Source organism: Podarcis melisellensis (assembly GCF_964234715.1).
Source record: "Podarcis melisellensis genome assembly, chromosome: 4".
Classification (NCBI taxonomy): Eukaryota; Metazoa; Chordata; class Lepidosauria; order Squamata; family Lacertidae; genus Podarcis; species Podarcis melisellensis.
Window position 1 is genome coordinate 101717981 of NC_138531.1, and position 24000 is coordinate 101741980.

The window sequence follows — 24000 nt, forward strand, 5'->3', positions numbered from 1 at the left end:
AGGGAGGGAGATGCTCAGAGTCCAGCCAGGAGCCTCACCCCCAAAAGGATATCTGGGCATGGGCGGAGCCGGGGGGAGCAGTTGCCCCCCTTAATCCATAAAAAATAATAAGAATCTGAGAGAGGGCTGAGCTGGGTGGACTCGGCTTGGCAAGGGTTAAAGGGAACTGAGCTGCATTCCTAGAGAGGACAGGAAGCAAGGGGGGCAGGTCCTCCAGAGCCAAGGCCCCTCCTTCCCCAGTCCTTTCCTGCTTCGGTGTCTCTCCTGCAAGGGCTGCCTCGCTCCCCCCTCCCGGGATCTGGTGAGTCTCCTCTCTCTCTCCCCAGAGGGTGCAGGGGGGGACGGGGGGGGTCCCAGGGCTGCAGCAGGGGAGGGGGCCTGGGGGGCCGGATCTGCTCATGTGGGGGGGACCCCAAGTCAGGGAGGAGGAGAGGGTCCTGCCAGGGAGGGGCCAGGTCTGCCACGCTCTCCTTCCTGCAGATCAGAGCATCCCAAACTCATTTGGCCTTCCGCCCCCCTTTCAGAAAAACAATGACTCCCACGAAATCTCCCTTTTTAAAACAAAATAGTCCCTAGGACTTTAACTCTGTGTGTCGCTCAGCCTCATTGCACAACGGAGGAAACATGTGCAAATGGTTTTCCAAAGCTGGAGGAGGAGGTGGACTAGCCCCCCAGAAAAAAAAAACACAATAACGGGGAGGATGGAAGTTAAGGTGGGAGAGAAAGGCCAGGAATAAAGAGAGGGATCCCAGCCCATAGTCTGGCTGCTGCAACAATCCCCTCGCACCCAGAGCATGGCACCCCAGGACCACATCCTCTCTCTCCCAAAGGGAGTGTAGCTGGAAAACCAGCCAGAAATGGGCACTGCTACTCACTGAGCCTCCAGGGACCTTGGCATCAATGGCTGTGTTTGCGTTAATAATAATAATAATAATAATAATAATAATAATAATAATAATAATAATAATATAAGAATAAAAAATTACCCTCCTAAATTTCAAGAGAGATGTCTTTGGCCCTGCCCACGTGGCCCTCAGGGGGTTGGCCAGATACATACCTGGCCCTCAGAGCAAAGAAAAAGGGACCCCGCCCCAGAAGTCTATTCTGAGAGTGGCAGAGAGTCCAAGTGCAAGAAAAGGAGACAGAGTGGGTGTAGGTGTGGGGGGCAATTCCTGAGGACCCCCACTAGAACCAAGCATCCATTTTTCACAAGATAGAAACGACTCATTTGTCAGTAGGTTCCGACGTAACTGGAAGGATGGGGAAACTAGGTTGATTCATCTCTCACCTTCAGTTGCCTCCACATTTTGCATTGCTAGAAGGCTAGAGACTTGTTTCTTCTACTCTTCCTCCTCCTCTTGTTCCTAGCAAGGAGCATCATGTTGCTCAGGGAACCATTTCCCCTCCTGTCCTACAGATTCTGTAACAGAACAATGTATTTGCTTTGTAGGATTTGCTAGAGCTTCTCATTTAGACGGACAGAACTTGGCAGAAGACCAAAGGGTTCCTTCCAATCTCTCAGAGGCTTCCTGAGAGCACAGATGGATGAGCGAGACTCAGCTGGCCCTGAAGCAGGAAGAGGCCATGCCAACCAAACTGGGAGCAGTGGGGGGTTCTGGGAAAACTCTGTGCAGAAGATCCTGGGTGAGGAGGACACCTTCCCCTCAGAGGTGCAGAGCCAGCAGTTGAGGCAGTTCTGCTGCCAGGAGGCCAAAGGACCCCGAGAGATTTGTAGCCAACTCTACCACCTTGACCATCAGTGGCTGAAGCCAGAAAGGCACACGAAAGCTGAGATGCTGGACCTGGTGATCTTGGAGCAGTTCCTGGCTGTCCTTCCACCGGAGATGGAGAGCTGGGTGAGGGAATGCGGAGTGGAGACCAGTTCCCAGGCGGTGGCCCTGGCTGAAGGTTTCCTCCTGAGTCAGGCAGAGGAGAGAAAGCAGGTGAGAGAGACTTTCCTCTGGATACTCCCAAGGGGTTCCAAACAGGACAGAGAACATCCCAAAATGGTCTGCTGATGGCCCATCCTTTTTCTGGGAAAGCATCCATGGAATGAGATCTCACACCCTTCAAGTCTTTGTCATTCTCTTTCTAGTATTTCTCCCCTTTCTCTGTTTTGAATCCTTGTTTCTTTTTCAGGGAAAGGATCTCTTTGCAGAAATGGACCTGGATTCCTGTGAGGCAGAGAGGCCTCCGTTGGACACCAGAGAGAGGCCACTGGGTAAGGAGGAAGGTGGTGTTTCTCTGTTTGGTCTCATTCTGTTGGTTTTCCAATTCATCTGAGGGTTCTTTTCATCTTGTTTTGGGGGGAGAAAGTTGGGAACAAGGGTCCAGAGGAGGGGAGATGTATTTTTTCACAACAAACATATGAAATGGGCACAAACATCCAAATACTCTCAGTAGGTAAGTCTTTCTCAAAGGCCCATCTGTAGTTAGAGATGCCCTGTTTCACCTGTGAGAGAAGCAGACACTCCTGGCATCCTGCTTACCTTTTTTCTCTTGCAGGTGGCAGAAGGATGCCCGCAAGACCTCCTGATCCATATTTTAATGGGGGCAGAAGGGAAGCAGTGGCTGTGGAACCAGATCAGGTCAGGGGAAGCTGCCTTGTAGGGACAGAAGCCGAGGGATGGAGCAATGTCATGGACTGGTTGGGCTCAGAGGAATGGTGGGAGGAAGCAGCCAGGGAACCAGGAAGGGAAGACGGCTCAGAGCCGAAGGAGTGGAGGTGGAGGAAGGATGAGCACTCAGAGGGGCAAGAGAGAGAAGACGTAAAAGACTGGGAAGAGGAGGTGTAAGAAGCTGAAGGGGAAACAGGGCTTAGTGAGCTGGGAGACTCTGTGGCAGAATGCAGTGCAGAATCAGAGGCAGAAGAGGAAGGAGGACTCTCCTGTGTGAGTGTCTGAGGGCCCTGCTCCTTCCTGCCACTCACCATCTGGCCTGGGCGGGGCCTGAAGCCTCACAGGGACTATTAAACCGCTTCTTAAAAAAACCATATTTAGATGCAGCCACGATGGCCAATTATCGCCCAGTCTCAAACCTTCCATTCTTGGGCAAGGTGATTGAGCGAGTGGTTGCTGAACAACTCCAGGCACGCCTGGAAGAAGCGGACCATTTGGATCCCTTCCAGTCGGGATTCAGGCCTCATCATGGGACAGAAACTGCCTTGGTCGCACTGGTTGATGATCTCCGGCAGGCTAGGGACAAAGGTGAGAGCTGTTTCCTAGTTCTGCTGGATCTCTCAGCGGCGTTTGATACCATCGACCATAACATCCTTCTGGACCGTCTTGAGGGGCTGGGAGCTGGGGGCACTGTCCTACAGTGGTTCCGCTCCTTCCTCCTGGGCCGTGTTCAGAAAGTGGTGGGGGGGGATGAGTGCTCAGACCCCTGGGCTCTCACTTGTGGGGTGCCTCAGGGTTCTGTCCTCTCCCCCATGCTTTTCAACATTTACATGCAGCCGCTGGGAGAGATCATCAGAAGGTTTTGGCTGGGTGTTCATCAGTATGCAGATGATACCCAGCTCTACCTCTCTTTTAAATCAGAACCAGTGAGGGCGGTGAAGGTCCTGTGTGAGTGTCTGGAAGCGGTTGGTGGATGGATGGCGGCTAACAGATTGAGGTTGAATCCTGACAAGACAGAAGTACTGTTTTAGGGGGACAGGAGGCGGGCAGGTGTGGAGGATTCCCTGGTCCTGAATGGGGTAACTGTGCCTCTGAAGGACCAGGTGCGCAGCCTGGGAGTCATTTTGGACTCACAGCTGTCCATGGAGGCACAGGTCAAATCTGTATCCAGGGCAGCTGTTTACCAGCTCCATCTGGTACGTAGGCTGAGACCCTATCTGCCTGCAGACTGTCTCACCAGAGTGGTGCATGCTCTGGTTATCTCCCGCTTGGACTACTGCAATGCGCTCTACGTGGGGCTACCTTTGAAGGTGACCCGGAAACTACAGCTAATCCAGAATGCGGCAGCTAGACTGGTGACTGGGAGCGGCCGCCGAGACCATATAAGACCGGTCTTGAAAGACCTACATTGGCTCCCAGTACGTTTCCGAGCACAATTCAAAGTGTTGGTGCTGACCTTTAAAGCCCTAAACGGCCTCGGTCCAGTATATCTGAAGGAGCATCTCCTCCCCCATCGTTCTGCCCGGACACTGAGGTCCAGCTCCGAGGGCCTTCTGGCGGTTCCCTCCCTGCGAGAAGCCAAGTTACAGGGAACCAGGCAGAGGGCCTTCTCGGTAGTGGCGCCCGCCCTGTGGAACGCCCTCCCATCAGATGTCAAAGCGATAAACATCTACCTGACATTCAGGGAAGTTTTTAATATGTGACATTTTAGGGTATCTTTCATCTTTGTTGGAAGCCACCCAGAGTGGCTGGGGAAACCCAGCCAGATGGGCGGGGTACAAATAATCAATTATTATTATTATTATTATTATGGGAGAGGAAGGTCGAGAGGCTGAGGTGAGTCTGGAGAAGGAGGAGCCACGGGTGGCTCCCTTCCCTTTTGCCAGAAGCCACCCTCCCCGCTTGTCTCTCAGAGCCAGGAGATCCCCTGCAGTGCAGGAATCTCTGCTAGATAATCCAAGACCAAAAGAGGCTTATTTTATTTCTAGATTGATAACTGAATGCAAAAATTTGTTTCTAAGCAGTGGACAAATGAGAACAAATAGCGGCCTGAAAACACAAGGTGGAGTACCACCTATTTGCACAAAGACGAATACCCATAATTAAAATGCAGAATAAAATAAGCATCCATAAATAAAATGTGCAGCGAAGCAATCCTATTTAAACAACACCGCAATTTACAGGAAGGAAACAACAGAGCATTGTGTAGCAGATCATATTTCTGCTGTCTCAGAGGCGGACATTTCCCTTTTTCTTTTAGGGTCCAGTGTGCTTTGAAGATGTCGCTGTTCGTTTCACGGACGAGGAGTGGGCGTTGCTGGATCCTGACCAGAGAGCTCTGCATAAGGACGTCATGGAGGAGAATCGTGGGATCGTGGCCTCTCTTGGTAAGGCTCCCTGTGGGATCGTCCTATCTGCCTGGAAATTCAAAAAATACATCTATGGACCAACCTCATATATTTTCACAGAGCTCAATAGTGGCCCCTATAACACCTGGGAACCTAACACCCTCACAATAAAGAGTAACTTACAGTTTTTTCTTTGAACAATCTTCCTCAAATTATGCCCTTTTCTACCACGATTGGGCTGGTCTCAACTGCCCAGGCCATCTTCAATGTCAGCTTCAGAATTGTTAGGAAAGATAAGTAGCTTCAGGTTTTCTGTTTTTGTTTTTGCTCCTGTCAGTCTTGGGTTGACCAAAGAGACGACTGACATTGGAGATGGAGGGGATGCCATGACTGGGCCAAACAAAATTCATCCCAGAGAAGAACTAGACTTATTGAATCTCAGGAAAAGTAGCGGTGATGATGCTGATGATGATAGTAATACAGTGGTACCTCGGTTTACAAACTTAATAATAATAACAACAACAACAACAAGAAACTTAAAATTTTCCGGAAGAGGACTGTTCTTAAATGGAGGTACCACTGTAGTAATAATAATAATTTTTTATTTCTACCCTGCCCATCTGGCTGGGTTCCTCCAGCCATTCTGGGCGGCTTCCAACATATATATGAACATGAAACATAAATAATTATAATCTGATCCCATATAAAAAGAACATTAACTTTAATTTTTTTTTTTACCAATCAATTTTTCTTGTTTTCTTTACACAGTCATTTTACAATACATTAAATCACATATATACTTTTAGCTCTGCCGAGGTTGTGACTTCCCTCCTTCCCTTCAGCAGGTATCCCTTATTTTCTCCAGTCGCGTATTTTAATTTTTAACCTTGTATCTGTCTTATACATTGTAGGAGTTATTTCAATCCTGCCAGGGTTTTTAATTTTTTTAAAATTATCCTTTAAGTACATTTACTCCAACTTTCCTGAAATCTCTGATCGTCCTGATCCCGAATCCTGCCAGTCAGTTTGGCTAATTCCGTGTAGTTCATCATTTTCGTCTGCTACTCCACAATGGTGGGAACTTATTGTAATTTCCAGTTTGGGGCCAATATATTCCTTGCTGCCACTGTGGCGTACATAAATAGCCTTTGGTCTGTTTTCTTAACCTCCTTCCCCTTCAAACCCAACAAAAAAGCCTCTAGTTTTTTGGGAAAGGTATATTTAAGTATATTTTCCAATGTTATCCATTCCTTTAAAAATACGAGACAGGACGCTTCATAATAGAGATTCATACCTGGTAAGGCAAAGCCACCTCTTTCTTTTTCATCTATCAACGTTTTCGTTTTGATCCTCGGCTTCTTTCCCTGCCAGACAAATCTTGACACTATTTTTTGCCATTCTCTACATTGTCCTGTCCCTTTAATCAATGGAAATGTTTGGAATAAGAATAACATTCTAGGTAAAACGTTCATCTTAATCACCAATATTCTGCCCAAAAAGGATAATTTCAAACTGTTCCAAATTTCTAAATCCTTCTTAATCTCTCTCCATGTGGTTTCATAATTATCTTGATACAATTTTTCCCCTGTTGTCAACCAAATTCCAAGGTACCGTATTTTTTGCCCTATAGGACACACTTTTTACCCTCCAAAAATGAAGGGGAAATCTGTGTGCGTCCTATGGGGTGAATGCAGGCTTTCGCTGAAGCTTGGAGAGCGAGAGGGGTCGGTGCAGAGCTCCCCGCGCTTCGGGAAGATATCCGCAGCCTAGGGAGCCCTGCGGGAATTCCCACACGGCTCCCCAGGCTGCGGATAGCAGCCTGCTGCCCAGAGCGCGGGGCGCGTTGAAGCAGAGTGCCCCGCGCTTCGGGCAGATATCCTTTTCTCCTCTAAAAACTACAGTAGGTGCGTTTTTAAAAGCTCGGGCTTCCCCCGCGGCTGGGGGGGGGATAAAAATGTTTTTCTTTATTCCCCCCCCCCAAAAAATTAGGTGCATCCTATGGGCCGGTGCGTCCTATAGGGCGAAAAATATGGTATTTCACTTTCTTAACCACCATAATTCCTGTCCTGTGTTGCAATTCCTCTGTCTCTTCTTTATTCATATTTTTTACCAGCATTTTGGTCTTATTTCTATTGAGTTTGAATCCCGCAACTTTTCCAAATTCCTCCATTCTCCCTAGGGCTTTTTGTACACTGTTCTTTGGGTCTTCTAATGTTAAAACTAAATCATCAGCAAACACTTTTACTTTAAACTCTTTTGATCCAACCTTAATGCCTCTGATTTCTGAAACTTCTCTCAAATTCTTGTTTAATACCTCCAAAAGTGTAATAAACAACAGGAGCGACAAAGGACACCCCGCCTGGTACCTTTAGAGATTTCAAAGTTGTCAGACAAATTATTATTTATAATAAGTTTGGCTTTTTGTTCTGAGTATATAGCCTCAATACCTTTCAAAAACATTTCTCCTATTCCCATTGTTTTTAGGTTTTCTTTCATAAACCGCCATGAAACATTATCAAATGCTTTCTCTGCATCAATGAACACCAAGGCTGCTTGTTTATCATTTCTAGACTCCCAAGCACTCAATTATAGCCACTATGTTCCTAACATTGTTCTTCAGTTGTCACCCTGGTAGGAAACCAGCTTGATCTTTATGTATTACTTCCTTTAAAAGTTTTTTTAATCTGTCGGCCAGCACATCCACAAATAATTTATAGTCATTGTTCAATAAGGAAATAGGTCTATAATTTTTAACACTCAAACCATCTGTATCTTTCTTTTGGATTAAAGTGATGTACGCCTCTTTCCAGGTATTTGGAATTTTCCCTTCCTTCAAAATGTTATTCATAACCTCACACAGCACAGGTAATAATGGTCCACATAGTGTCTTATAATATTTTGCCGGAATGCTTCAGGGCCTGGAGCTTTCCCTATCTTCATTCTCTTTATCACCTTCTCAATTTCTTGTTCTGTAATTATGTGGTTTAATTGTTCCTTTTCTCCTGGGGGGATCTGCTGTAATTGATGACTTTTCTATTTTCTATTTTCTTACAATCTTCTTTCTCTGTCTTATACAAATCTTTATAACATTTCAGAAAGGTCTTTCTAATTTCTTTGGGGTCTTCAATGATGTTTTCTGCCTCTCTTATCTTACAAATTGTTTTTTGTTTTTGTCTTGCCTTTAATTGCCATGCCAATAATTGTCCAGTTTTGTTGGCGGATTCAAAATTCCTTTATCTCATTGTTTTTGTTTTCCACTCTACGTCCTGACTCACCAACATAGAGAACTGAGTCTGCAACTATTTAATATTTTGTCTTATTAGCTCAACTTTTGGTTTTATTTCAGCAGTCTCTCGTTCTCCATGAGATGGGACAGGATTTCTTCTTTCTTCTTCTCCCTTCCTCTTTTCTGAAAACTGTTCTTTTGGATCAGGAATCCTCTCATTACAGCTTTGCGTGCATCCCATACGGTTTCAATGGGTGTTCCTTTGTTTAAATTCCACTTATTCTGTAATTGTCTCTTGCCTAATTTACTATCTTTTGGTCATTGAATAAACTTTCATTCATCCTCCATCTGAATGATGAAGGGTCTTTTCCTTTTAACTCCAAATATAACGAATTATGTTCTGATAATGTCCTTGGGAGAATCTCAATTTTGGAAATTCTTGGCACCAATTCTTTAGAAGTCCAAATGTATTTTTTTCTACCAAAGCTTGGATTTGGACCTGGACGAATGTGAACTGTTTTGTTGTGGGATTTCTAAGTCTCCAAATATCTGTTAGCCCCATAGTGTCTGATATATCAAAATATGTTTTTGGTAGTTTACCTTCATTTGTGTCTCACCTTTTCGTTGATCTATCCAAATCTGGAATAACCACACTGTTGAAATCCCCCATTACTATCACTCTCTGATCCAAAAATTCTGATGATGTTTCACTGAGCTTCGAATAAAAGTCGGCTTTTTGTCATTGGGTGCGTAGATTCCCACAATGATTACCTTTCCCCCCTGGAACGTAATTTGCAGTATCAGCACTTTCCCCTCCTCATCTTTATAAATTAATTTTGGGTCATATTTCTCCTTTATATACAATACAACCCCTCTTTTTTTGTTTGTGTCTGAGGCAATAAAGTCTCTCCCCAATCTTTTATTACTTAAAACCCTCTTATGTTTCCTTCTGACATGTGTTTCCTGTAAACAGGTTATATCTAAATTCCGTTTAATCAAGACATGTTCGATTTTCTTCCTTTTATTTTTATTTTTAAGTCCATTCACATTCCATGAAAGTATTTTCAGAGCCTTTTTCTGGTTTGTTCAAGTCTACTATCAAGTCCAAATCAAACTTGGGGGTCCTTGTTATTATTATCCACTTCTTCCTCTTCTCCCTCTTCTTCCTTCTCTTCTTCCTCTTCCTCTTCTTCCCCTCTCCTTTTCTCCTCTTCAGACTGGTCCCGTCCTGATCTTACCTTCTCTACTTCTCCCAACTCTTTATCATACCTTCTGGATTTTCCAGATCCTGAAGGCTACTTAGTTTGAACCTCTTGTCTTTGTAATAGAAGGAAATTCCCATCTATACTGGATTCCATTTTTCTTTAACTGGCCAACTGGTTGGTGGCAGCGGATTAGTGGTGTATGGGTCAATAGTCCGTGGGATGACTGGGGACTCCATACGAATGCAACAGTTGGCTCCATAGATTTCTGATTGGGTTAATGTTTGGGCTATTCCCAAGCCATTCCAGCAGTGCAATAGGATTATCTTTAAAGCACCTTTTGCACACAGCAACGACATGGAACTGAATCCTGTTGAAATAGGAAAGAAAGAAAAGAAAAGAAAAGAAAGAAAGAAAGAAAGAAAGAAAGAAAGAAAGAAAGAAAGAAAGATTTGTATAAATATATATAGAAATGCTTCAGTATCTGGGAAAAGATCACTTGTGGAACGCTTCAGTTTGGGCTCAACATTCCCATTAATGATTCAAATTCTGCCCACACTTTTGCTGTCGTACAACCCCAGGTCATCACACTACAGTGGAAGCTTTACTTATAACCATAATCCGTTCCGGAGGTCCGGTCATAACCAGAAACGTACATAAGTAGAGGCACCCTTTTCCATAGAAAGTAATGGAAAAGTGAATTGATCCAATCTAGATGATGAATAATAATAATAAGAAGAAGAAGAGTTTGGATTTGATATCCCGCCTTTCACTCCCCTTCAGGAGTCTCAAAGCGGCTAACAATCTCCTTTCCCTTCCTCCCCCACAACAAACACTCTGTGAGGTGAGTGGGGCTGAGAGACTTCAAAGAAGTGTGACTGGCCCAAGGTCACCCAGCAGCTGCATGTGGAAGAGCGGGGTAGCGAACCCGGTTCACCAGATTACGTGACCATCGCTCTCAACCACTACACCACACTGGCTCCCCCAAAACAGCAATTTAACATGGATTTTACTCTCTAATAAGACCATAGATCCATAAAATGAAGGCAATAATCAATGTAGTGTACAATAAAATAAATAAGACAGTATTGTTGATGAAAAAAATTAACGTTTTTCCCCCTTACGTGCACTGTGGATGGGTGGGCTTATCTGGCTACAAGCTGGTGGTAGAGCAAGGGTCAGTAAAGAGCTGATTCACTTTGACCAGGGTCATGCTTTTTTCTTGCCAGGCCAGGTTCTTCTCTAGATTTCCTCAGGTTGGTTCCTCAGCAGGGTTTGGGGCTGCAGTGTGCCCTGCTATGCCTCTTGCAGGCAGAACCTCTTCCACAGATTTGAGGGTGGGATGGGGGGCCCTCTCCCCAGCAGCAGAGGCCTCAGCGCTGCTCTGCACCCGGCCGGGCGAGCTCCGGGCTGCTGGGAAGACCTCTGTCTCTAAAGGAAAGTTCATAAGTCGAAGTGGCTACTGAAGGTCATAACTGGAATGGTACAAAGGTAGAGCCGTACGTAAGTCAAGGATCTACTGTTTCTGGGTGTTTCACGGTCGGTGTAATGCAAGTAGGATGTAAATGTTCTCTGATTCTTCTCCTTGCATGTTTCATGCCATCACTACCCAGCAAGGAGATTTTGGTCTCATCGCTCCAAATAACACTGCCCCATTGTTCCACTGTCCAGTTAACATGGGTTTAATCTTTTCAACCTTTGCTTGAGAGATAACAATGGCTTTTTCCTTAGAATTCTAACATTTAGACCAGTCCTTGCACTCAACTTCACATTACATTGCGCCATGTCATCTTGTATACACCCAGATGATTTTATTCTGTCATGTAGGGACAGTCTCTCCACTCATCCATCGTCACTTGCCTTTGTGACCTTTTCCTGCCTTAACCAGTCTGATTTTGTAGTGACTGAGTCCCCTTATACCTCTTCAAAAATATAGAAAGGGCAGCTTTGGTTACGTTTTTCCTAATCTTTCATCTAATTTCTTCATAACTGTAGCCTTGTTCACTTAATAGTACAATCTTACATCGCTTTCTGGGTGACCAGACAACGCTTTGTGCCATTTCTATAATTTTATTATGTTTTACAACCTCACTAAATGAAAGAACACAAAAAATCAACTAACTTGATAGCAATCACATAACACACTGAAAATGTCAACCTAAGCACGTAGTGCCTCCTTTTTCTGGTTATTTGGCTATAACGTTTGATAAAATACAGGTAATTGAACTAACGTTGTTGGATTGCTTTCTTGATTAAGTTATCTTTCCATTTATATATAATTTTATGATATTACTCCAAAAGGAGTGGTGTTTTGAGCCATGAAACCTCTGAAATACACATTTTTTCTAAAAGGCTTCCACAATTTTGACCACTACTGTATATCAAATAAAGCAACATTCAACAACTCATCAGAATCTCATAATAAACAAACAACACAGGTAATGAACACACACCCAATTACCTTCAGTTCTTCTCCATTTGTTCCTGAGGCTCTAATCCCTTTTTGTTTCCATTGCAGATTGTGATGACTTGGAAATCGAGAACAAAGATGACCACAACAACATCCCCAGGGAGGAGAAGCCACATAAAAATTTGGAGTATGGAAAAAACTGCAGTCAGAGCTCCCATTCCACTTCCCATGAACAAAATTTCATTGGAAAGAAACTCTATCAGTGCATGGAATGTGGAAAGAGCTTCCATCAGAGCTCCCATCTCATTTCCCAGCAAAGAATTCATACACAGGAGAAACCGTATCAGTGTGTGGAATGTGGAAAGAGATTCAGTCAGAGTTCCAATCTCACTTCCGATCAAATAATTCATACAGGGGAAAAGCCCTATCAGTGTGTGGAATGTGGAAAGAGATTCAGGAGGAACTCCGATCTCACCACCCATCAAAGAATTCATACAGGGGAGAAACCCTATCAGTGTTTGGAATGTGGAAAGAGCTTCACTCAGAGCTCCCATCTCATTTCCCATCAAAGAATTCATACAGGGGAGAAACTCTATAAGTGTGTGGATTGTGGAAAAAGCTTCACTGATAGTTCCAAACTCACTTCCCATCAAAGAGTTCATACAGGGGAGAAACCCTATCACTGTGTGGAATGTGGAAAGAGCTTCAGTCACAGCCACAGTCTCACTTTCCATCAAACAATTCATACAGGGGAGAAACCCTATCAGTGTGTGGAATGTGGAAAGAGCTTTAGGAAGAGCTCCGATCTCACTTCCCATCAAAGAATTCATACAGGGGAGAAACCCTATCAGTGTGCGGAATGTGGAAAGAGCTTCAGTCAGAGTGCCCATCTCACTTCCCATCAAAGAATTCACAAAGGGGAGAAACCCTATCAGTGCATGGAATGTGGAAAGAGCTTTACAGATAGCTCCTCTCTCACTTCCCATCACAGAATTCATACAGGGGAGAAACGCTATCAGTGTGTGGAATGTGGAAAGAGCTACACTCATAACTCCTCTCTCACTTCCCATCAAAGAATTCATAGAGGGGAGAAACCCTATCAGTGCATGGAATGTGGAAAGAGGTTCAGGATGAGCTCTGATCTCACCAAGCATCAGAGAATTCATACAGGGGAGAAACCCTATCAGTGTGTGGAATGTGGAAAGAGCTTCAATCAGAGCTCCTCTCTCACTTTCCATCAAAGAATTCATACAGGGGAGAAACCATATCAGTGTGTGGAATGTGGAAAGAGCTTCACTGATAGCTCCTCTCTCACTTCCCATCAAAGAATTCATACAGGGGAGAAACCCTATCAGTGTGCGGAATGTGGAAAGAGCTTCAGAAAAAGCTCCGATCTCACTAAGCATCAGAGAATTCATAAAGGTGAGAAACCCTATAAGTGTGTGATATGTGGAAAGAGCTTCACTGATAGTTCCAAACTAACTTCCCATCAAAAAGTTCATACAGGGGAGAAACCCTATCAGTGTGTGGATTGTGGAAAGAGCTTCATTTACAGCCACAGTCTCGCATTCCATCAAAGAATTCATACAGGGGAGAAACCCTATCTGTGTGTGGAATGTGGAAAGAGGTTCACTGATAGCTCCTCTCTCACTTCCCATCAAAGAATTCATACAGGGGAGAAACCCTATCAGTGTGTGGAATGTGGAAAGAGCTTCAGTCAGAGCTCCTCTCTTACTTTCCATCAAAGAATTCATACAGGGGAGAAACCCTATCAGTGTGGGGAATGTGGAAAGAGCTTCACTGATAGCTCCTCTCTCACTTCCCATCAAAGAATTCATACAGGGGAGAAACCCTATCAGTGTGGGGAATGTGGAAAGAGCTTCAGAAAAAGCTCCGATCTCACTAAGCATCAGAGAATTCATACAGGGGAGAAACCATATCAGTGTGTGGAATGTGGAAAGAGCTTCAGTCAGAGCTCCTCTCTCACTTTCCATCAAAGAATTCATACAGGGGAGAAACCCTATCAGTGCATGGAATGTGGAAAGAGCTTCATTAAGAGTTCCTCTCTCACTTCCCATCAAATAATTCATACAGGAGAGAGAGAACGGGACGTGGCATACATACAGAGATTAGCTGAAGAATCAAGAAGGGAAATGGAAATTAAAAGACTGAGGAAATAAAAGATTATTTGCAGAGTTGGTTACACTACGAACAATTACATGGAATGTACGAGGAAGATAATAAGAAAGGATTTAGTTATACATTTTCTAGATTTCAAAAGGGAGTTATAGAAGAAGTGAAGCAGCTGAATAAAGTGTATAATATTTTGCTAGAACAGGAAACAAAAGATGAGGAGGAAAAAAATGGTCATGATCAAATGGGCACCAGATATAGGACATAACATACAATTTGTGGACTGAGGAAAATTGTGGAAAGTAGATTTGAAATTTACAGACTGTTCTCTTTTGAAAGAAAACGATATGAAAATGATGTATAGTTCGTATATTACACCATTACTGATAGCAAAAATGTATAAAACTGGGTCAGATATATGTTGGAAATATAAAGTAAAAGAAGGGACTTATAATCACATGTGGTGGGAATGTAGAGAAGTTTAAAAATTGTGGGAAATGATATTAATGAATGATATTAATGAAAAAAATGTTCAAATCGACATATGTAAAAAACCCCAGAAGTATTCTTGTTAGGGATTGGAGGACAAGACCTGCCAAGGAAAAGAAAGAATTTATTTATGTATGCTAAAATAGTGGCCAGAGTCTTGTTCGCAGAAGGATGGAAGAATGAGGAAATCCCAATGAAAGAACAGTGGCAAGAAAAATTGGTGACCTATGCGTAATTGCCTAAATTGACATATAAACTGTTTGAAAAGGACAACTGTGACTTCGAGGAAGAATGGGAACTTTTTACAAACTATCTAAAAAGACCTCAAAATAAACTGGAGTCCTTGGCAGGTTTTGAATAAACATCCATAAATTTATTAGTTGAACACATGATAGATAAGGCAAGGATATGTACAATTTTATAACATGCAGAAAACAATATATGCAAAGAAATCAGGGAGGGGAGCTGAGGGAGGTCCATGGTGGGTGGGAGAGGGAGGGTTGGGGGGGAAGGGGGGAAATAATGTAATTGATTATGAGGGTGGATAAATTGTTATGCTGAAATTGTTTAATAAAAAATATTTTTTTAAAAAATCATACAGGGGAAAACCCTATCAGTGCTTTGAATGTGGAAAGAGCTTCAGTCACAGCCACAGTATCACTTTCCATCAAAGAATTCATACAGGGGAGAATCTCTATCAACGTGTGGAATGTGGAAAGTGCTTCACTCAGAGCAGCAAACTAACTTCCCATCAAAGAATCCATACAAAGGTCGGCAAAACCATTATACAGCTTTAAGAGCCGGGCAAAGAGTTAAACCATAGAACCTAGGGCTTGCCGATCAGAAGGTCGGCGGTTCAAATCCCTGTGATGGGGTGAGCTCCCGTTGCTCGGTCTCTGCTCCTGCCGACCTAGCAGTTCGAAAGCACACCAAAGTGCAAGTAGATAAATAGGTACCGCTCCGGCAGGAAGGTAAACGGCGTTTCCATGCGCTGCTGGCCACATGACCCGGAAGCTGTACATCTCATAAAGTGAGATGAGCGTTGCAACCCCAGAGTCGGTCACGACTGGACCTAATGGTCAGGGGTCCCTTTACCTTTACCTTTAAATCCACACCTTTATAAGCAGGCCTTTTGTTGATTGACATCTAATGCTCTTTTAACATGGTGTTTTGTGTTTTTGTGTTGTAACATTCCTGAGACCTGTGGGTGTAGCGAATAGGCGCCAACTCCTAAAGGCCTAGTGGTCTTTGCCCCACCCCCAATAAAATATTTAAGGATTTTTTCCAAACACAACCTTTTATTCTTCTGCAACTTGCCATACAATTTCTCTTTCAATTTGCCCTCTTAAAAAATAAAAAAAAATAAACGCACAAAGGTCATGAGAAAAACAAAATACAAGGAAATACAAACATGGACAGGTCCCATCTTTGTGGGCAAAATGGAACAGTTGCTTTGAAGCAGGCTTTCCCAAACTTGGGTCCCCAGCAGCTCCTGGACTACAGTTCCCATCATCCCTCCCCATTGGTCCTGCTAGCTAGGGATGATGGGAGTTGTAGTCCAAAAACAGCTGGAGACCCAGGTTTGCTTTAAAGGGAACGTAGGCTGGCCTTGTGACACCCTCTGTTGGCCAAAAGCACTGCCCCAGAATCTGAACCACCCCCAGTACTGCTAACTGGAATTAATAGATCGCAAAACTGAAGTTTGATCGGCACTTCTACCTCTAGGGAGCTTCTAGGTGTTTTCTGCACCACCTAAAGTAACCACAGAATTGTGGCTTCTACTGGCAACACACACACGGGAACAAATGAAAGACAAACACAAGGGGCAGGAAAAAACCTGGAAAGGGCCATACCAAATGGACATCCGGTGTGAAGAGGTCACTTTCCCCACTGCTGAATAATGCCACAGGTAGAGGAGATGGAATGCTATAAGTGTTCTCCGGGGCAAGGGGAGCTGATGAGAAATTGAACTATGGGCGCAAAATATTACTTTTTTAAAAAGTTGCTGCCATTATAGGCATTGCCATTCAAATGGTGTGCATGCATCCTGTGATTGATAGTGCAAGGCGGAACTTACCTGGCCCCCCACCAATATTTTATACAAGTCAGCACCACTGGGTTGGGTGGTTTACAAATTAAATAAAGACATAAATCGCATTCCTTTGCACATGTTCCAGCTTGCCAAGATCCTCATTTATGCTTTTTAAAATTTATTTGCCCTTCATCTGAAAATTTTACATTACAAACATACAGGATGAAAGCATGTCTTTCTCAAAAACAAGACAAGCCAGAGAAATCTCTCCTTTTCTCCTTTTTTTTTTTTGGATAGAGTTACAAACTTTGTTTCAATAAAGCTTTTGAAAAGTCCTCTGTGATATTTAAATGAGGAAGCTGGTAAAATGTGGGCTGAATGAGGTACATCACAGAAGGGGTGTAGCCCAAGACCACCCCCTAGATACATCATACTGTAGGAGACCCAGAGCTTAGAGGGTTAATAGCTTGGGAAGTTACATCCTGTCGCTGGGGGGGGTGTTCACATACGAGGTTTGTACACTTTGTTATGTGAACTACTTTACTTTCTGTTTAAGTTCAGAACCAGACATTTGGACATATGTTTGCAAAATGTATGTCAGAGTGTTCAAACAGCTTAGTGAAGCTGAAGTACTGTCTGAGCCAGAAGAATCTGGCAGATGGGTTCACTAAACCTTTGAGCTTCCAAAAACAGGGGGAGTTCTGTGAAGGGTTCGGGTTGGGCTAAGTGGTAGTGCTTACATTCACCCCAGAGATACAGGACAAAAGGGGGTGTGAGGAGACCCAGAGCTTATAGGGTTAATAGCTCAGGAAGTTATGTCCTGTCGCTGGGGGTGTGTTCACATAGGGGATTTGTACGCTTTGTTATGTGAAATACTTTTACTTTCTGTTTTGCTGTGAAGGGGAGAGACAGCATGTCAGCTCTTTCTCCCGTATTGCTGATTTATTTTGCCGCTGTACGATAAAGCTTCTTAGATTAGAAAGAAGCTGTGTACGGAGTCTTTTTCTGCATGCCTGAGCTTTCTCCACACAGGCACACCGATGTTCGCAAACTCTGCTAAACACCGGGAAAAGCACTGAGTCGCAGTGGAAGTGTGCCGGACATTAAATCTCACAGGTTATGGAGTCAGCTGCGTGGTTGTGCCTGTGTGTGAAGCAAGTCCAGCTGGAGGACCTGCCTGAGGGCAGTGGAACTTGCTGGGGAAGGAGCTACTACAGGAGCTACTGCAGTGTGAGGCATGAGTAAGCTAGCCCCAGGGGAAGATGGCAGAAGTCCAGGAGTCCTACGCTGTCACATTTGAGAGACTTGATGGGCAGAAATGGGAGGAATGGTCCCGAAGAGCTAAGGCCTGGCTTACAGCCACGGGTCTATGGGCCTGCACTCAAGCTCCCCTGGTCCCAGCAGCGGCCGGCGCAGCTGCGCCTGCGATAGTGGCAGCTGCTGCTGAGCTGAGGAAAGACCAGAGAGCAATGGGATTGCTAGTGCTGAGCAGAGACACCTCACAGTTACCCCATGTTGAAGGGTTAGAGAATGCCCAAGTGATTTGGCAGGCGCTGGAGTGGGTTCACCACCGAACCACAGTGGGAGCCAAGATCCAGGTCACCAGAAGCCTTTTTGAGATGAAACCACGGCCTGGCGACAGCATCTGTGAACGCATTACAAAGATGCTAGCTGTGTTCAATAAATTATATCAGCTAAATGTAGTTTTTCCAGAGGAGTTAAAAGTCTAAATTCTTCCGAGCTCCTTTAGACAAGAGGTATGAGAACTTGTGCTTAACTCTTGAAGCAATGCCCCAGCCCAGTTAACGTTCCAGTTTGTCTCAGGTCGACTATGCAATGAGGAAGAACATTGGCAGACAGAGGGGGGTGAGCCGGCCCAAGCTGTCCTGCTTCCAAGAGTGGGGGGGCAGTGAAAGAGGGCACCATGAAGGACTTTGCTACATGCCGTTGTTACACGCCGTTGTTATCGTTGTGGCTCAGAGACCCACCTGTGTAAACATTGCCCCAAGGAAACTGCTCAGTATGCCTCCAAGGCCATTGCCCCGGGCAACCAGATTAGGGGAACGGCCTGGTGTGGGAAGGCAAGAAAAGGTCCCAAAGCAACTGACAGGGCTGCCACATCGCACCATCTGGGGCGTGGCAGTTTGAATTTGCCTGCAAGGAAAAACACCCAGAAGCTTTGTTGTTTTGTAATAAAACATTTCACTTGGTTTTACAGTGGTGCCCCGCAAGACGAACGCCTCGCAAGACGAAAAACCCGCTAGACGAAAGGGTTTTCCATTTTTGAGGCACTTCGCAAAACGAATTTCCCTATGGGCTTGCTTCGCAAGAAGGAAGCCCATAGGGAAATCTCCAGGGACCTCTTTTAAATGCTGGCGGTGGGGAGCAAAGCCTTCCCCCCCCCTCCGGCCTTCAGAAGAGTTCCAGTCCGGAATAGCAGTGAAGCGCTTCCCGCTATCCCGGATGGCTTTTGAAGGCAGGCGGGGGGGAGCAAAGACTTTTGCCCCCCGCCCGCCTTCAGAAGAGGTCCTGGACGGCCTTTGAAGGCAGGCGGGGGGAGCAAAGACTTTTGCCCCCCGCCCGCCTTCAGAAGAGGTCCTGGACCTCTTCTGAAGGCTGGCGGGGGGCAAAAGTCTTTGTCCCCCCTGCCTGCCTTCCCAGGGGCTTTTAAATCGCCCCAGGACAGTGGAGAATTCCTCCGCTGTCCCGGGGCGATTTTAAAATGCTGGCGGGTGGAAGTGCTGCCGCCCACCAGCATTTTAAGATCGCCCCGCACAGCGGAGAAGTCTCTGCTGCCCCGGGAAGGCAGGCGGGGGGGAGCAAAGACTTTCGCCCCCGGCCGGCCTTCAGAAGAGGTCAGGGGACAGACTGTCCCCGGACCTGGTCTGAAGGCGGTTTCCATAGGAACGCATTGATTGATTTTCAATGCATTCCTATGGGAAACCGTGCTTCGCAAGACGAAAAACTCGCAAGACGAAAAGACTTGCGAAACGAATTAATTTCGTCTTGCGAGGCACCACTGTACACTGGTCTTGTGGTGTCGTAGTTTCTGTCATCTGCCACCAGAGGAAAAAGCCCCTCTAACAAAAGGTCTGACAGGGTAACCCCAAAACCTTTTGAGTTGGTTCATGCAGACATCTGTGGCCCTATGTCTGTTGCAAGTCTGGGTGGGGCTAAATATGCTTTGAGTCTGATAGATGACTACTCTAGAAACAGCTGAGTGATACCTCTGAAGGAAAGGGGGAGGCTGCCACCACGCTGAGGGAGTGGGTCCCCGCAGTGGAACTCCAGTTCTCACTGAGGGTCTGCAGTTTTCAATCAGGCGGCGGTGGGGAGTTCACTGGGTCCGCGTTGCAGAATTACTTTCGCCAGAAAGGGATACGTCACAGGCTGACAATTTCGCACTCACTACAGGAGAATGGGGTGGCAGAAAGGCAGAACAGAACGCTCCAGGAAGCGGTGGAGGCAATGCTTTTTGATTCAGGCTTACCACAACGCTTCTGGGTGGAAGCTTGGAAAACAGGGAACTTCACTCTGAATCGTTCTTACAACTCCGTTGTAGGTGACACACCCTCTTTTCTGTTGTATGGTAAGAAATTGAAGGTACATTTCTTCCATGTTTTTGGGTGTGAGGCTTGGGTCCTTGTGCCAAAAGCCAAATGTAGGAAGTAGTAGGACAGTAGTCTATGTCCTGGTATTGATTTCCAGTATGTTAGTACAAATTCAAGAGGGGAGTCAGGGTCCCTCTGGGATTGGGATGGCTTCTGGGAAGCCTTCCTCCTAGAGGGAGCCCGCTCATGTTTTGAAACTTGGGTACCCATTTCTTAATTCACGTGTGTCTAAGATAGAAAAAGGGGAAAGTGTTACGATAATGAAGCAATGCAGCTGCAAAGTCCTAGCTTGAAGTGTAAACATGATGGGAATGTTGGGACTGCTGTGGGAACAGAGGGGCAGTCATTTCACAGTGCGCAGCACCGGAATTACCTCACAGTGTAATATGAGCTGTACAGGATGTACAGGAAGTTTTAGTCACAACACTGCTGGAATTTGAAGAGAGCAGTCATGTTTTTTGTAACGCTGCAAAGACAGAAATAAAAGCATGTAAATACGTTTCTGTCTATCTCTTTCCCCTGCCTGGGGGAGGCAGGAAAGGGGTGTGTGTTCTTCTCACGTTTGAGAAAAATCGCCGATTGAGACCTTGCCTGCGTCTGCTGGGGAATGCAGCCAGGGAGGTCAACAGGGAATCAAGCCGGGTGCCTGGACTGCTGCCAGCTTCTCATGAGAAGGGCTTGAATTTCCAACAGAAAGAGGGGTAGGTAAGGGTTTCAATTAAGGTATATAAGGGTTTTTCCTACTGTTTCTTCTATCCTCCATTAGCTAACAATATCACAAGGTTTCTCCCGAGTCCTGAGCTATCTGGTTTTTCCCCCACAGCTCCCCTACCTATCATTGCAAACTTAAGAAAGGGACCCTACTGGATGCCAGAGCAGTGTGATGCCAGCTCAGGCGACCCCTGGATAGAGTTTTTTGATCTGGAATACCCCCCCTTGCTTTCAGAAGTGGGCTCACACACAATACACGTGTTACGTGACTCAACTGGTGCGGCTGGGGTAAGGATAGAAAGACGGTCCCTTCCGGTCCCTTGCTTTCAATAGGACACCTGTTTGCAGAGCGGTGGGTTTTTGAGCCGGTCCTCTCTGTCTTATTTTCAGGTTCCTAATGGGGTGGCTGGCTGGAAGTTCAGAAAAAGAGCTCCAACCCCTTGCTTTCAATGAGATGCCCATTGCGGTGAGGTGGGTTTTTAAGCTGGTCCTCTCTGTCTTACTTTTGGGCTCTCAATTGGTGCAGCTGGCTGGAGGTTTTAAGATAAAGAGATAGAGCTCAGAACTCCCTTCTCGAGTTGAGCAGTGGTCCAAGGGCTTTCTCACAATCTAGACCAAGAGAAAGGTAAGGAAGAATGATAGATAAGAGAGCAGAGAATTCAGTTGCCAGGAGATCACCACTCCCTTCCCACCAGTGCACTGGATTTTAACCTATACTCACATGTCTTCTGTTGTGATTCCAGGATTGATGAATAAGCCAGCTGGATCTTCCCTTGCTCCCTGGCTGGGCCCCTCAAGGCTAGCTGATTACTACCCCTGAATATGGTCGGGGGTCCAAAAGGATTTTCCTAGGCAAAAGGGCCCATGCTGGCTGAAGATTTTGGGGGGCCCAGTCAGCCATACAGGAGAACCGCAAGCCCCACGTTGGTTGGGCACCAAATATTACGGAAAATCTAGGTGTGAGTCTGCTCAGCCACCTAGCTCATCGGGCAGAGCCCATGGGTCTCTGCAGAACAAAGGAGGAGTCCAGCCACCAACCAGAGCAAATTGCTGATGATCTGAGTTTATTGCGCAACAGGTTCAAAAGGAGATTGAACCCTGAGGATGGGGTGACAAGGACTTTTATAACTTCCCACCATCTCCCAAGCTACAGTTTGAAAAACATCATCACTACATCACTACTACATCATCACTACATCAGAAAAGGGGAGGGTTATATATGAGTAACATATGGGGTATGTGAGGGGGAACATGCAAATACAGGATATGCATTGAGAAGCACATTCTAAGCACCTACAACAAGAAAACAATAGGACCTTGGCTTGCATAGTCTGCCACCTGGGCAGGCCTGGAGGAAAGAGCTTGGCCAGTGATTTGGCATCCATAAGTTCTTTCCTGTGTGTACGTGATCCCTCCCTAGGGAGATTATGGCAGGGACCAAGCGGTTTCCAAGTCCTTTACCAATGAAGCAGATTGGAGGTGGAATAGAGAGAATCAGTGAAACTGTTGCAAGGAGATAAAGAATACCTGTTACCCATTCAAGATATGCTCAACAGACACAGAAATAGAGAAAAAGAAAGTAAAAATTTATTGCTGAGCAGTAGAATGGTTTCCAGTGACTGGGCAATGAGCCCTGGGGGCTTTGGGTTTATATAGCTTATTCCAAACAGCATTAAACATTACATATTCATATACTGCAGCAAAATCAAACCAATGAGCATGGGCACAACCCTTCCTAGGTCCATGTAAAGATTAGTTCTGCTTTTCCATATCTGTGCATAAGAAATCACCACCGGCCTTTACCCTATTTCCAGCAAGCAGGCAAAAAGAGGGGGGAAACCCTTTGGCAGTTGAAGCCAAAAATCCCCCCTCTCTGTTATCAGGCAGCTGCATTAGAAGACATCCTCATGCAAATAGAATGTTCATTCATAAAAATATGCTGGCCTTCTACCCGGTCTACCTGTGAAAAGCATAGGGACACAGGGAGGGAAAAGACGCTTTTATTCTTGGGGCTCGGGGTTTGTGTGGTGTTTGGTGCAATACAGTGAGGGGGGGGCTAGGGGATCTCAGCAGGGCAGGGTGCCCTTGAGGTCATCGCCTCAAGCTCTCTGCAGTCATACTCGGGAGTAAGACTTCATTCATGTGCCCCCCTTCCTTTCCGTAACAGAACCATGCTCTTCCAGCTCCTCTTAGTCCAGCCCTCCAACCACTACACCTCTCCCTGGCTCCATCTAGCATCTCTCCAGCTGCCCAATGCCATCGGCCTTCTCCCCCTTCATGGGGGTCTTTCTGGTTCCAAGGAAGACTCCACCACCTTCCTCTCTCGGCCCCCCACACAGACACAAACACCCCCCACCCATTGGGGCTCCTGAGTCGCTCTCTCCCCCCTGCTCCTCTCTTCTAGGTTCAGGTGGTTCAGGGCCCTGTTCAGCTGCCAGAGGAGGAACAGGGTGGCCCCGCTGCAAGTCCGGGAGGAGCCCGTGGTGATAGGTGAGCAAGTGTGGACACCGAAGGGCTAGGGGGCACCTCAGGGTGCAGTTCTCTGGCTGCCCCCCGGAAAGAGCTGGCTTTCCTCCTCTGCTCTCTTCCAGGACATCTTGGGGCACTTGGAGCGCTTCAGGGATCAATCCCTGAGCCTGGCCCTGGCCTTGGAGGCCCTCCTCCAGCTGAAGTGGGGGGGTCTTTGGGATGGGCGGGGTTGCGGGGGGGGCAGAACTCCAGGGGGAGCTCCAGGTGGGGAAGAGCAGGCAGGAGGGAGAAGGGGGCAAGGGAGACTCAGAGGACGCAGCATCTAACCCTCTCCCCTTCATCTCTGTAGCATCATGAGGCCAAAGTTCAGCTCAGATATGGTCAATGTGATTGTGCACAGGATGTATGAGGTGGTGCTGAAAGTGACCAAGAAGGAGGGGGACAAATAAGTATCTCCTCTGTCTTGACTTCCCTTCGCAGGCTCTTTCTTCTTCACACACTTGCAAGATTTAACCCAGCACTCAACCTCTCTTCTCTCTTCTCTCTTTTCCCGCAGGAACTGAAGCGGCACTTCCGGCTCCTGCTGGGGGTCTTCTTCTGGAAGCCCCCAATCCTGGCACCCCCCTCCAGATGCTCACTGTAAGTGTCCCGATGGCATCAGGAGAGGTTTTAGGGTTGCCCCCTGTCCCTTACCCAACGGACTGTCCTATTTCTGGGGCATGGAGTCCCCTGTCCTGTTTGGCCCCCAATT

General features: G+C 46.0%; 1 protein-coding gene and 1 long non-coding RNA gene across 2 annotated transcripts; both read left to right on the forward strand.

Moving 5' to 3' along the window:
• The first annotated feature begins 213 nt into the window (after positions 1-213).
• Positions 214-14893, forward strand: LOC309369065 (uncharacterized protein). Its single transcript, XM_081909655.1, has 6 exons — positions 214-301; positions 1451-1943; positions 2140-2221; positions 2506-2588; positions 4879-5005; positions 11913-14893. Exons 2-6 carry the CDS (start codon positions 1542-1544, stop codon positions 13982-13984), a joined length of 2766 nt encoding a protein of 921 aa, XP_081765781.1. The 5' UTR covers positions 214-301; positions 1451-1541; the 3' UTR covers positions 13985-14893.
• Positions 14894-22952: 8059 nt separating this feature from the next.
• LOC309369436 lies at positions 22953-23620 on the forward strand. The gene is made up of 3 exons (XR_014168131.1): positions 22953-23270; positions 23372-23451; positions 23599-23620. It is a non-coding gene; the product is annotated as an uncharacterized lncRNA (long non-coding RNA).
• Positions 23621-24000: the final 380 nt, after the last annotated feature.